General features: G+C 44.0%; 1 protein-coding gene across 1 annotated transcript; it reads left to right on the forward strand.

Moving 5' to 3' along the window:
* Positions 1-9,676: 9,676 nt before the first annotated feature.
* LOC143219901 (uncharacterized) lies at positions 9,677-14,789 on the forward strand. The gene is made up of 2 exons (XM_076445706.1): positions 9,677-10,051; positions 10,185-14,789. Exons 1-2 carry the CDS (start codon positions 9,677-9,679, stop codon positions 14,787-14,789), a joined length of 4,980 nt encoding a protein of 1,659 aa, XP_076301821.1.
* The last annotated feature ends 980 nt before the right edge of the window (positions 14,790-15,769 follow it).

Here is a 15,769-nt window from a genome sequence, read left to right on the forward strand (position 1 = left end):
TAAATTCAACGACGTAACATTACATATATTTAACGGACAATAGAAACGCAATCGCCACGATAAGGGCAATTTTGGCTGCAGCCAATGTGCACGATAATTGGGAAATAAAGCTCGGCTTAAAGCTATCTTCGAGTTCGCTCGTTTGTCCAAGTGTAGCACTTTGATACGTTCAATTCTCGTAACTTCGATCCTCGCTATCGTTTCGCGATACACGTTAAACTTTTTAACGACCAACGATGCACTAAAACAATTAAAGATTCAATAACAGTATCACTCTCGACTTTCATACGGGCGCCAAAAAGAATTCTACAAAAGATCTTATCGTAACACTTCACGAGATTATGCCTTAAACTTTAAATCAACAAATTGTGGTTCATCCGTAATTTTACAGTTTACAGAAATACATTTTACGACATACAGAGACAGACAAAAGACAGTTTAAATAGTAATACTGTAAATGTTCCATAGACGCGACAGCCTCGGAGGGATTTGGTTGCATCTACCGTATAGGGTAGCTATTTTTTATCTCCAAAGGCCGAGCCGAACGTAGAGAAGGACAGGGCTTGTAAAGAGAGACCACGCGCGGGCCATTGAACTATGCCGGCGCGGCGCACAGTGGGCCAGAATGGCTCGGTAGCTGTTCACGCCTATTTCACCATTATTTCAAAACTTAAAGACCATATTAAATAGGTCGTTGAATTCGTCTGGACGTCAGCTATAATGTTATTAAATAAAAAATATATAGTTATAAATAAATATTGAAGGTGACCACAATTTTTTATTTAAAAAAAGAAATTATTCAAATTTTTTGTATTGAGATTTGTAGAAGACTGAATACTGATTACTTTTTGTAGGAAACATTTGTTTGTCACACCACCGGAAATGTCTGAAAAATCGTGTGAATAATAAATAATAATTGGAAACTGGCTATTCAGGAATTCAAACAAGAGTAATCCATAATTTTTGAATGAATGAAGTTTATTACATTTAATGAAATAACAAAAATGTGTTATTACTGTCTTATATTTAAAGAATTACAAACATTCAAACAAAATTAAGTATTATACAAAGTCACTAACTATATTCAGTTAATCATACGGATTTTCCGTTTATAACTCTATTTATTTATGAATAAACAAAAATCTATACTATACTATCTATACTATAATTCCTCTTAACAAAGGTAAAATACAGGTCTTCAATATGGAAAAACTGCTGTGATGCTATACTCCGATATTGTTACTATAGTCCCTCAAATACAAATGATTCAACTAAGCTAGCAAGAAGTTAGAATGTTTATCAATGGCCGTATAATAAAAAAAAATCATAAAATAGGTCTGGGTTAGGTCTTTAGACTCCTAAGAGCTGAGTGGTCGTCAATGCGTCTCGTGCAACGCGACTCGCCGCGGAATTGCGACTCGCCGCGGAATTGCGTGTCACGCGACGCTTTAAACCATCATAATTTCCGAACTGGGACGATCTGGGACGAGATCTTTACAGGATCTTTTAGAGGAGACTTTACTGAAAATGTTCGACTTTGTTAGAGCCCCTGCCTCACCCTGCATTTTAACTTATCCATTGTCAAAGGTGAAAAACTTTGACGTTTTTCCTTAGTTGACTAAGCATTTTTTAAAATAATAAATTATGAACATTAACGTTTAGTTCCTGGAGCGTTCTCAACATAGATATACATTATTCATAAAAAAAATTTGGGCACTTAATCTTCAGTAGGTTCTCCAAGACATCGTTATGAAGAAACGGAATTGTACAATAGTCATAGAGTCATAGCTCGTCGATCGCGAATCGGTGATCGCTTCGGACACCTTCGTTGGTGGTCGGCCACCGCCGCCGCGATTTTCAAATGTTTTTGAGCCGTGCATCCGCACGACGAGCGATTCGTCTTTCTTCTTGTTCTGGCAATCAACGTGGAAGCACGTGCATAAGCTTGGTGTGAACCAAGTGTTAAATAAATTGTTTTATATTAAATAGTGGATTTCATTTAGTCTACGACACGTGGAATCGTCGACACGAACGACGAAATTCATACGTGAGGGCAAAACAATCAAGCCCACAATTTTATACAGGAATTTTTTCGGTGATAAATCGTATCTGAAAAAGTTTGATCTTTGAAGGCTTATTGTAACAAGAGTTTTTAATAACTTTAATTAATATTATCGTTTTCGAATGTAATGCACATTTAAGAATCACTGTGCGTTGGTTAAAAATCGATATGAGGACTTTCATTTTTTGGCTCATGAACAGCTAGCGCGTCGATCTGGCCCACTGTGCGGCGCGGCGACTGCGACTCTCCGCATCTCTTTCTTTCCCATACGCTGTCCTTCCTTACGTCCGAAACTTTCATCATTAATTAAACCACTAAATACAGTTGAAATTACATCGTGTTTGGTCTTTTTTTAATCACAAAAATGCCACGAATATATTGATGCAAGTTTCATTTAAAAAATTAATAATAATAAAAAAGATTAAATATTGGTGTTACATTGTGATGACGAACGGGCGTTTGAACTGTGCCAGCGACTGCGACTCTCCGCGTCGCGTTAGTTTACCCCGATATACCGACCCAAGATCAGATTATTAAGTTCGGGGGGATATCCTTGGTCGCATCTATCGTGTAGAAATTGTCTATAGAAGATTTACTCTATACATGTAAAGAAAATGTATTTCTTTAAATGTGAACTTGGCCGCAGGTGAAGTAGTGACGGTCTTACCCGATAGAGTAAAAGAGAGTTATTACAGTTAGGATTGTAAAAGACGAATTGACATCTTAAATAATAACTTTAAATGTCGTTTCTTTGTTTTCAGGTAATGATGTTTGTACATTGTAAATAGTGTAAACAAGATGTGTAAAATAATGAAATAAAAACTTTGTTTTCAGAGCTACGCAATATAGTTAGGTTAATTTGTCAATCCCAACCAACAAACGAAATATATACATAGTTATATTATACACAGTTACCACAATTTCTACAAAAAGAAAATTTATTTTCAAGCTATAATGAATTTTTTATAAATATCTACATCTCTCTTCTAAAATAGTGGAAACGAGAAAACTGCGAAAAAAAGGAGATACAAAATTGATCATTTATATAACACAACGAAACAAGTAAAGAAATTAGGTTACACAAAAATCAGTTTAACACTAAACCCACCGAGCTTTAATGACAAGACTAGATTTATTTAGACATTGTGCAGCTCCTATTGTTGATATAGACTGTCCACTTTATTCTCTTATCGATAATACTTGAGATTCAAATCGAAAATAAAGGAAATACAAATATTCCTCGAATAAGAGTCTGCTCTCGAGTACAATTATACCTTTTCTGTCGCTCCGCACAGTTAACTTACAATATTTATACTCCGCCCCACTGCTTCCTCTCTTATTGTTAGTAGTGGAGCAATTTTTGGCTGAGCCCCCTCTCGCCGGCCTCGCCTGGCTAACGGCCCCGGTTCGATCCTTACGATCTTACCGTGCTCGTGGACCTGATTTCGGAGGGGGTGATCACAACCCCCTCCCGGTCTACCGAGCCTAGGCTGTTATCAATAACAACCTTACCCGTGGCACTTTCAGGGGTTTCCGACCATGTGGCGGTCCCCATACAATACGCGATGCCGGCGAGAGTGTTTTTATAACGTTTGATTTGACACATCACCATCGATTTTCTCAGACTGGAGTCACTGAGAGTATTTACCAGTACTGCCTAGAAGACGTTCGCTGAAGTAGCGCAGTGTTGCCGGAAGCTATCAACGGCCATCAATTCCTTCTATGTAGTAGTTTCCTGGATAGCGAGAGAGAAGGGGGAGAGAGAGAGAGATACTTTTTCCCCTCAACTCGAGTCAATTCTCCTGATCTGAATACACTGTGCTCAGGCCTGTTTAACACAACCTACCACTTTTGAAAAATTGATTCTGTTAGAGATTTTTTGTTACATAGTTTTTTTGTTACAGTTCTTTATTTCATCACGTTGTTTCACTTTATGGGGAACCAAGTTCCCCATCTGTCCCCTCTAAGCTGCCGAGTAGTATATCTCGTTAAGCGCTTTTTAGCCATATTGGCACCGCCACTGCCGCTCTCCCCGGTAACCGAGGTCAACCAAAATTTGTATGTGAGCTAGATATAATATCAACAAACTCTCATGTAAAAACCAACTTTCTACCTAGCCTGGAAAGTGAGATATAAATACGCTGAAAACGCATAATTCTTGGAATGGACAGGGTGAGCCCGAAGAAACAGAACACCTCCGTCACTTTTCGTTGTACAAAAAAACTTCTTAGGACAAAGTTACACTGTTTGAAGGGCCACATGTAACGGTGTAAGGGAAAAAATTTTCAAGTCATTTTTTTACAAGATTGCAAGGTCATTGATATTTTTTTAAATGGAATGAGGTATTTTTTAATACATCAATCGATGCAGCTGGACATTCCTTATAAAAAAGTACTAACCTATGTTGTCGAAAAGTTAGTAGTTCAGGAGATATTTCGGTAAAACTTACGTTTAGGGGAGGCAGCTCCGATGACCTTGACCTTGACATATGTTGTCGAGGACAAGATTCTGAACAACTTTTGTCATTACAACTACCCGGCGCTCGCTTTTAGTTTTTGAGATATTTGCGAAAAACTATTAACTAAAGCTAATACTGTATTGAATTTTACGTATTCTTCCACGTTCCGTGGCAACATAAGGCTGCCATAGTTTCGAATGAGCTACACCTTAGATAAATAAACATCGAAAAACCCATACAGGGTGTCCCAAAATTCGTGAAAATCCCGAAAGGGGGTGGTCCCTGAGACCATTCTAAGAGACATTTTCCTTTGCACCAATGTCAACTGCGGCTTTGTTTAGGAGTTATTAACGAAAAACACGGACCAATCAGAGCGCGTCCTCGCCCGTCGCGCCGCGCCGCGCCGGCAAGCGAGTGTCGGTGGTACGCCGTGACATCGCAACGAACAAGAGTTTCTCGATAATGTGAATCCTCTCCGATTTCGATGAGCTTTGGATACGTTGTCCAGACCATGATTCTGAACAACATTTCTCTTTAGACTTTTTGGCGATCGGCTTTAGTTTACGAGATAATCGTAAAAAAAGAGAAGAAGCAGAAACTGATTGAATTAAAAACTCACGTATTCAGCCGTAAATCCATTTGCTGCTTCGAAATGTGTGTCACTGGGTCACTCGGTGACGAACTGCACAGATGTCTTCAGGTACACGGCAGTACCGAAAGCCAAGGGACGTACGGCCAGGTCGACGAACTGCACAGCCGGTGGTAGAAGGCCTAAGGGATGCGCGGTCAAGTCGACGATCCAGAATTTAACTTTCACTTTCGAATCGATAAATAATTCGTATGTTTATTTTACACAGATGCCTTGAAATTTTTCCACACTCACAATCACTGTTCACATTTGTCAACACATAGTTATGCACTAATAATAATTGCCATATCCCTTGTACTGCTGCACAAATCACAACAATCAGGTAATGCAATCACTAGACTGCGGATTTCATGCATTTGTAGCAAACATGAGTAGGTGCATTTTAATACAGTAGAGAGATTAAAATAATTTCAAAACACCAATGTATTATTTTCAAATTCTGAAAATGATCACAGTAAGAATCAAATATCTGTCTGGCTCCTGTTCCTTGTAATAGCGGCAGCCAACATTCATTTTGCATAAAGATTCGCAGTCTAGTGATTAGTTTAAATATCACAGTCAAAAAAACAGCTAATACATAGCAACCGTTAGCTTTGAATTTACAAGTCTTTGGAGATATTCTCTCTACTGCGGCTCGAACGACACTGATTTTCCGCAAGATTTTTCTAAAGAATTTAGGAAGGGCATTTAGAGTGTCGAAATTCGAAATGCACGCTGTAGCACGAGAACGACGGGACGGTTGGACGAAAAACAGGATACGAGAAGGACCGCTTTAAGACTTATGGCAATCACATGTTTAGGTTTTCCTGTAGATTGGTACGCAGAGTCGATGGGTAACCGTTCGAAAACGTCGTCTGTCCTTCTTTTAGAAAGTTTCTTAAGGAAGGTATAGGACAATAGGGATGCTACGCTGACCTGACATTTTCACCCCTTCCTGGGTAAAAGGACGGATGACGTTTTCGAACAGTTACCCATCGACTCTGCGTACCAACCTGCAGGAAAAACTAAACATGTGTTTGCCACAAAGCTTACAGCGGTCCTTCTCGCATTCTGTTTTTCGTATAACCGTCCCGTCGTTCTCGTGCTACAGCGTGCACATTTCGAATTTCGACACTCTAAATGCCCTTCCTAAATTCTTTAGAAAAATCTTGCGGAAAATCAGTGTCGTTCGAGCCGCGATAGAGAGAACATCTCCAAAGACTTGTCAATTCAAAGCTAACGGTTGCTATTAGCTGTGTTTTTGATAGTAATATTTAAACTAATCACTAGACTACGGATCTTTATGCAACATTAATGTTGGCTGCCGTTATTACAAGGGACAGGAGCCAGACAGATATTTGATTCTCACTGTGATCATTTTAAGAAGTTGAAAATAACACTATGGTGTTTTGAAATTATTTTAATCTCTCTACTGTCTCAAAATGCACCTACTCATGTTTGCTGCAAATGCATGAAATCCGCAGTCATTACCTGATTGTTGTGATTTGTGCAGCAGTACAAGGGATATCGCAATTACTATTAGTGCATTACTATGTGTTGACAAATGTGAACAGTGATTGTGAGTGTGGAAAAATTTCAAGGCATCTGTGTGAAATAAACATACGAATTATTTATCGATTCGAAAGTGAAAGTGAAATTCTGGATCGTCGACTTGACCGCGCATCCCTTAGGCCTTTTACCACCGGCTGTGCAGTTCGTCGACCTGGCCGTACGTCCCTTAGCTTTCGGTACTGTCGTATACCTGAAGACATCTGTGCAGTTCGTCACCGAGTGACCCAGTGACACACATTTCGAAGCAGCAAATGGATTTACGGCTGAATACGTGAGGTTTTAATACAATCAGTTTCTGCTTTTTCCCTCGTTCGGGTAAAGTTGCCGTAAGTCGGGTAAAGAGATCCACCCATATGAATTGACAAGTAAAGTTCTTCCGACCGACAAAAACTGTGAAGGGTAATGTTGTTCAGAATCATGGTCTTGACAACATATCCAAAGCTCATCCAAATCGGGTAGAAGATAGTTCATCGATCGATTTACAATTACAAGTTTTTACAATTATGTATCTCGTAAACTAAAGCCGGCCGATAAAAACTGTAAAGGGCAATGTTGTTCAGAATCATGGTCTTGACAACATATCCAAAGCTCATCCAAATCGGGGGAGATTCACATAATCTCGAGAAGCTCTTGTTCGTTACGGCATCGCGGCGTTACAGCGCGCTCGTCTCCCGGCGCGCCGGGCTGAACGTGCCATCGCGCGTCTAGGATGCGCTCTGATTGGTCCGTGTTTTTCGTTAATAACTCCTAAACAAAGCCGCAGTTGACATTGGTGCAAAGGAAAATGTCTCTTAGAATGGTCTCAGGAACCTCCCATTTCAATTAAGTACACCACATTTGGGACACTCTGTATATTCTATGGATTGGAGAAGCCTGACGCTCATTAGAAGGAGATTTTGCCAGTTTGCAAGAGGCGCCCTCAAATGTCAGAATATGAACTATTTACTTCCCTCCACACCCCGCGATCACCCGTGGAGCTCTACGCTTTGGCACGCGCAGATGCACACTAAAATAATATCATTGCGCCGACGCACAGTGCGGTACCCTGTGGACAAAAGTCTAAAAATTCATTGTCTAATATCCACTGGATTCTATGTTGAATCTATGTCTTAACATCTAAATTATCATGTTTATTAATAGAAAATTCAAATAATGTGTAGGGGTTTAGTTACAAGCGTTTTTTTCTTAAGAAAATGCTGTATCAAGCAGTTCATTGATCAAAACGTAATTTACTTTCATGGTACATATCAGGAAAAAGAATTTGATGAAATATGTCCTATGGGATATGATAGCTTAAAGTACAGCTAATGTGACTGAAATTTCAAATTTGTAAATCTCTTATATGCATTATAGTAGTAAATAATACAGTAGAAATAGGTTTCCTCACCTTTAGATAGAGATATTTCAAGCAGGGTTCAAAACATCCTGTACTTTTTGCTTTTTCGTAATTAGTAGACATTGTACTTCAATTTCCCACAAGTTTTTCCTGCTACAAACTGCTACACTTAAAATTATTTAACGTTAACCCTCGGCGAATGCGACATCCGGCACCATGTGTCTAATCTAATTATCCAATAAAATCATCAGTCGGTAAATCAGGAACGCGTATGTAAAAATTAGTATTTAACAAAATTAATAGAGGGTCAATAGCAGCCATAGCTGGCTTTTGTTTTAGGCTGTTTATTGTTTTAAATGGTTTATCACAAATTAAGAATGGAGAATTCGACCAGAGGTATGTCTAATTTTAACTAGCAAATTAGAAATTGTGTTCTTTCCTTAAAATTAAAAATCATTTTTTTAACACAAGTAGTTTCTATAAACTCGTAGTAAATGCAATTTATCTTTTTATTAGGTAATTCTATTCGTAATCGCGATTTGATTGATGAGTGGATTTGCCAATCCACCTATTCGGAGAAAATGTTGAAGGTTACCAAAAAACTTTGTTCTTTATTGAACGTGAATGCCATATCGGATGAACTAGAAGAGAAAGTAAATGATTTCTGTAAAGCACTCGCGAGGAAGTGGAAAGATTGTTCACGCAATCGTCATTATTTAGTTAAGCGTCATCACGTATGGCTAGACAAAGAAATTAATATTAAAAGTAAAAGTACTTTAACCGAGCAAGAAACACTCGAGCCACAGCCAGGTCCTAGCCGAGGAAGGCGTCGAATAAATTTTGAAGAAGCATCACTCAAAACCAAAAAACGCCGCGTTCAATCGATCATACGTTCTTATTCAAGTCAAGAATTAAATTTTGCTGTTGGTATTGTAAATAAATCGAACGTTTTAGATAAAAAAAATAAAATACCACCGCATAAACTTTTAGCATGTTAAACGCGAACGATACAGTTTCGTATGATTCAGCGCCGCGACCACCCCCCTCGTCGTCCCTACAGCACCGCGGCGAGTCTTCACCTCGAAGCGAGCTCCCGTATGTGTGTACGGTGGGGGAATCCACCGATTACCGGTAAATAGGACCCCCAGCCAGTTTGAAGGTGCGTTCCGTTGTAACCTCCTCTGCGAGTACACACGCGAATTATATAATAGCTACGAGCAAGTTTCAAAACCGACCGATAATCTCCTCTGCGAGAAACACGTAGAATAATCTCCCCTGCGAGCTCTGTTCTTTCGGGTTAAAGTGCGTCCGTAGCCTCAGCAACAATAAAGTGCTTGTTTTGTGAACCGTAACACGCGGGTGGAACAATTGACTGAAACCTCTCACGAATATCCAATCTCCGACCGAATTTTCTCCTGTCCTTCTTCACGCGAGTCCAACGCATTTATCGTTCACGGATCCTCAGTTCCCTAAAGGGTTCGTGTAACAGTTTTTGGTCCTTCGAGCCGGATTAGTGAAGAAACCTGGATCGTTCGGAAAACGTTAGAGGCGAAACCAACCGTCCATTTCAAACGTTCGTGTCGGGTCTCGTGACTTTCAAAGTAAAAACACGCTGTGAACATGAATACAAGTGTCACGGAGACCTTCGAAGCGGTGCTGGAGCGGCAAACACAGGCGTTTGCTCAACTCACGAAAATATTGGCGAATACGAAGAAAAAAGGGGTCGACAACTACACCGTGGAGTATCTGGACACCAGGCTGACCATGTATCAGGAGACCTGGACCCAGATTACTTCTTTCAACGGGTACCTCCAAGCGTACCGGAAAGCGGACCGGACGAAAGAAGACCTACCTTACTTCAAGGCCGGAACAATGGATCGGATGGAGGACGCGTACCTTGATGGCTGGTCCTACCTACGGGAGCAGCTGGCCCATCTACGCCCCCCCATCACACCCCCTGCGGCGAATTCATCTATGGCGTTTCCAGCTAGCATGGTAACTCGTCCCGCGCATGTTAAATTACCCCGGATCGAACTCCCGAAATTTGACGGCGATTACACGCGTTGGAAATCGTTCGAATCGCGATTCAATTCCGCGGTAATTGTAAACGAAACCTTGACGGGCTCAGAACGATTGCGCATTGTCGGGCGAAGCACTAGAATCGATACAGCACCTCGATGTAACGGACGCGAACTTCCAGATCGGCTGGACACGTCTCAAGGAAATTTACGATAACGAACGAGTCATTGTACATACGCTGATGCAAAAACTTTATTCCTTGAAATCGATCAAATTGTCGCAGCTCGACTCGCTGAATCAGTTCACGATTCATTATCGTAACACCCTCGAGGCGTTGTACAAGTTAGGTAGGGGCACGAAAGAGGATCATCTCGTTTATTTCGTTTCGAGCAAGTTCGACCGCGAATTAGAAACGGAGTGGAACAAAACCCTCGGAGATGCACGAACCTACCCAACATACGCGGCGATGGAAAAGTTTGTTTTAGAACAAACCGCGGCGGTTAAGATGTCCAATCAACCGACGCAACAACTACAATCCACCGCGGGACCCTCAATTCAACACGCGTGCATAAATTGCCTCGGCGCGAATCACACCGTGTCGAATTGCCCGAGCACAAACGTGTGTAGACAGTGTGGTGAAAAGCACCACACATTGCTGCACCGCGGAGAATCCAGGGCCCTCAGCAGACCCAAAACGAGTGGTTACCGAAACCATGCATCTTCGGTCCAGCCCTCGAGATTAGACGCGTCTACCACTCTTCAGACACCGTTATCGGCTCAAGCCCCTGCGCGGCCCGCGAATTCAGAAGAAATCGGTAGTAACGTTGCGACACATTTCGCCGAAGCCAGTCCGAATGGCATTCAGACTGTCCTACTGGCTACCGCAATGGTCAAAGTTTTCGCGCCCAACGGTCAGTCGCGATTAGCCCGCGCGCTATTAGACCAGGGGTCTCAATCCTCGTTCGTGTCCACCAATCTTGTACAGCAGCTACGTTTACAAAAAGTCCGAGCACCGATTTCCGTGACTGGTCTCGGCGGCGAACGAACAAGCACCATTGATTATAGTGTGCAACTGCGGATAGGTTCGTCCAAACAGGAGTCACCAGCACTGTCAACCCGTGCGTTCATAGTGCGCGGTATAACGCAGTACGCGCCGCCGGCGATCCAGATGGAAAATTACAGCGCCCTGTTCGATCTCGCGCTCGCGGACCCCGAGCCCGCATCAAAGCAACGTATCGAATTGCTCCTAGGCGCGGATATCTTCGCGCAAATTCTACGACCTGGCGTTCGACTCCCCAGTAACCAAGGACCGATTGCGCAAAATACGGTATTCGGTTGGATCTTGTCCGGATGCATCAACACCCCGGAAAACCATCGCGTCGCGGTTACCACGTATCACGGGACAATCACGGATCCACTCGAACGTGCGTTAACTCGTTTTTGGGAAACGGAAGCGGCCCCTGAAACGCGTATCCTCACTCCCTTGGAAATAGAATGCGAGCGGCACTTCGAAAAAACCTACTCGCGCGACGCTACCGGCAGATTCGTGGTGCGGTTACCGTTTCTCAAGTCGGTCCCCGAGGACTTCCTCGGAGATTCACTCCGAGGAGCCACCGCGTCACTGGCACGTCTGACCCGGAAACTACGCGAAAACGAGGCGGTAAAATGCGAATATAATGCGTTCATCCGCGAGTATGAGTCGCTCGGCCACATGAACCGTCTCGATGGCGTCGACCGTTCCAGGAATTACATTCCACATCGCGCCGTTCTCCGAGAGGAAAGCTTGACTACAAAGCTCCGAGTCGTTTTTAATGCGTCGAGCCAAACGTCTAGCGGATACTCCTTAAACGACATCCTACTTACTGGTCCGAAGTTACAGTTAGATATCACTCACATCTTATTAGCGTGGCGAATCCACAAATATGTTCTAGTGGCGGACATTGAGAAAATGTTCCGTCAAATTCTCATCCACCCACAAGATCGCAAATATCAATGCATCTTGTGGAGAAGCGAATCTACCGGTAATCTCGAGACGTTCGAATTGAATACGGTAACCTACGGAACCGCCTGCGCCCCGTACCTCTCGATGCGCGTTATACAAGAAGTAAACAAGTTGGAAGGTTCGGAATACCCCCTCGCGTCCCCGATTCTTCGCAACAGTGTTTATGTCGACGACGTATTCATGGGCGCGCCGGACAAACAGCTGCTCGAACAGACTAGAATACAAGTCTGTCAGCTGTTGTCTCGAGGCGGATTCAATCTGCGAAAATGGCCGGGCAACGATGCCGAATCCCTGCGAAATATTCCCGCAGCCACACATTCACACGCGGTGGATCTGCGAATATTCAATGCTTCGGAACTCAAAGTCCTCGGAATCAGGTGGATCCCCTCGGACGACGCGTTCTATTTTGACTTACAAAAACTGGCGGTCAGAAAGGAGAAGATGAGCAAGCGCGAATTGCTCTCGGAGATTGCGACGTTGTTCGACCCTCTAGGATGGTTGTCTCCAATTGTTGTTCGAGCCAAAATCTTGATGCAGCAACAATGGCTCGAACGAATCAGCTGGGATGACTGCGTATCGGACGACACCCGCGAAACCTGGAACCTCTTCTGTATGGACTGGCGTGCTTTAACCGCAATGAGGGTCCCGCGGTGGATCCAGTACGCCCCTGACTCACTCGAAATCCAACTACATGGATTCAGCGACGCATCTCGTGCCGCCTTTTCATGCGCGATTTACGCCCGCGTAACGTCGCTCACCGGCGAAACGCATACCACGCTGCTCACAGCTAAATCGCGAGTAGCTCCAATAAAAACTGTCTCTATCCCTATCCTCGAGTTAAACGGAGCCGTCATGCTAACTGAATTGGCCGCTCACGTGACCCACTCGATCGGGATACCGGTAACGAAGACAGTTTGCTGGACGGACTCCACGATTGTCCTCGCATGGTTGCGGAAACACCCAGCAGCTTGGAAGACCATGGTGGCCAACAGGACGTCCAAGATCCACTCCACACTGCCGAATGCCGTCTGGAGACACGTGCCGACGCACTACAATCCTGCAGACCTGAATTCGCGTGGTGTAAGTGCAGAAGCACTGCTGTCATCGACGCTGTGGATCGAGGGTCCATCGTGGTTGAAGAGGGACGAAGAAGACTGGCCCGTTCAGCAGACCTACGAAACGGAGGAGGAAAAATGTAAAACCGCCGTACATAATACGGTCACAATCAAAGATTGGGATGCTCTGTCTCGCTTCTCTAGCTGGCAACGCCTAATCCGCGTATTCTGTCACGTGCGGCGATTTATAAACACGGTGCGAAAGCAAACAAGCACCGCGCCCCCCTCGTTCCTCACCGTCTCGGAGCTACGCGATTCGGAAATAACAATACTGCGAATAATCCAACGCAGCTCGTTCGCAACCGAAATCGCCGCGTTCGCGCGGAACAAACCGTTGACCAGTGGCTCGTCGCTTTTGCCGCTCAGCCCTTTCATCGACCAATGCGGAGTCGTACGCGTAGGCGGGAGGCTCAGAAACTCCTTTCTGCCTTGGGAAACGAAGCACCCCGCGATATTGCCGAAACATCACGTTTCCGACCTCATTATTCGGGAATCGCATCTTCTCTCCTTGCATGGCGGAAATCAAATCACGGCGTACACAACAAGACAAAAATATTGGATCCTAGGGTTGCGTAATTCGGTCCGTCGCGTGATTCATAAGTGCGTCAAATGCGCGCGTTGGCGGGCGGAAACTGCAACGCAGGTAATGCAAGACCTCGTGACGTCACGTTGCCGTCCGTCCCCTCCATTCTCTCACATTGGAGTCGATTACGCCGGTCCCTACCAAGTACGAGACGCACCCGGGCGCGGAAAGCGAACTTATAAAAAATACATTGCAGTATTTATCTGTTTTGCTACTCACGCGGTCCATTTAGAGTTGGTTGATGATTGCTCCACGGCTGCCTTCCTCGCAGCCTTCGACCGCTTCACGTCCAGACGTGGTGTTCCTCAGACGATCACTAGCGACAATGGCACGAATTTCGTAGGCGCGTCCAACGAACTCGCTCGACACTTCGTCGAAGTCACAAATTCGCCGGAATTGAAAAATCGATGCTCCACTCTTCTTATTCAGTGGAAGTTCTATCCCCCGGGCGCTCCTCATCACGGAGGAATGCAGGAAGCCGCAGTCCGGTCAACCAAGCATCATCTTCGTCGTATCATGGGGTCGTTCGCGTCAACCTCCGAAGAGATGTCCACACTGCTTTGCAAGGTGGAAGCCACGTTAAACTCGCGTCCGATTACTCGGGTGCGCGACGACCCAGAGTGTCTTGAAATCCTTACGCCAGGGCACTTTTTAACCGGTAGTCCGCTGATTTCACGTCCGGTTCCTCCCGTGATTGACGAGCCGACAACGCACTTATCACGATGGCAACAAGTGCAAAAATTCCACGAACTGCTGTGGCGCGTATGGTCCCGCGAGTACTTGCAGGAACTGCAGTCGCGGTACAAATGGCAAACTGAACAAAAGGATCTGACTGTAGGAGCGGTAGTCCTCTTGGACAACCCCCTACTACCTCCTAACAAATGGGAATTAGGGAGGGTCGTAAAAACGTTCCCAGGTAAAGACGGCCACGTACGAGTGGTGGAGGTTAAGACCGCGTCCTCAACATATAAACGACCCATCACTCGTGTCTGCCAGTTACCAGTAAACAACTGAAGGCACCCCCCGAATAATGTTGTCGAGCGTGCGACGTCACGACCTACGTGACATAATAGTCGCGGCCGGCCGTCGGCCCAGGTGTCGTCATCCGAAACATTGTAAATATTGTAAATAGTTAGTATGTGTGTGTATGTGTACGTATGTATGGGGAGCTCTTCGAGATATATAGATTATCCGTTTCTGTTGCGCGACCGCGCAAGGCGGGCGGTTTGTTAAACGCGAACGATACAGTTTCGTATGATTCAGCGCCGCGACCACCCCCCTCGTCGTCCCTACAGCACCGCGGCGAGTCTTCACCTCGAAGCGAGCTCCCGTATGTGTGTACGGTGGGGGAATCCACCGATTACCGGTAAATAGGACCCCCAGCCAGTTTGAAGGTGCGTTCCGTTGTAACCTCCTCTGCGAGTACACACGCGAATTATATAATAGCTACGAGCAAGTTTCAAAACCGACCGATAATCTCCTCTGCGAGAAACACGTAGAATAATCTCCCCTGCGAGCTCTGTTCTTTCGGGTTAAAGTGCGTCCGTAGCCTCAGCAACAATAAAGTGCTTGTTTTGTGAACCGTAACACGCGGGTGGAACAATTGACTGAAACCTCTCACGAATATCCAATCTCCGACCGAATTTTCTCCTGTCCTTCTTCACGCGAGTCCAACGCATTTATCGTTCACGGATCCTCAGTTCCCTAAAGGGTTCGTGTAACAAGCATGTTACTTAGATTTAGATCTTTCAGATAAAAAATATGATATATTTAAAAGCATCGTTAACAATATACGTAAAGATTATATTCCTTGCATTAAGACTTTTAGAAATATTAAAAATTCATTTTTACCAAGTAATATATCAGCTAACGAAACGTCTGCCGAAGTAGACTTGCAAAATTTAGTAAATGCTACAAGTGACAGTATCATAAATTTAATAAAACTTGAAGAAAGTTGTAATCTGAAGCTTGTGTGTAAATGGGGTTTCGATGGG

Source organism: Lasioglossum baleicum, chromosome 2, assembly GCF_051020765.1.
Source record: "Lasioglossum baleicum chromosome 2, iyLasBale1, whole genome shotgun sequence".
In the NCBI taxonomy this organism is placed as follows: Eukaryota; Metazoa; Arthropoda; class Insecta; order Hymenoptera; family Halictidae; genus Lasioglossum; species Lasioglossum baleicum.

Coding starts and splice junctions, on each gene's coding strand:
- LOC143219901 (XM_076445706.1), top strand. CDS start 9,677: ATGAATACAAGTGTCACGGAGACCTTCGAAGCGGTGCTGGAGCGGCAA. Junction 10,052..10,184: donor TGGCGTTTCCAGCTAGCATG/GTAACTCGTCCC, acceptor TGACGGGCTCAG/AACGATTGCGCATTGTCGGG.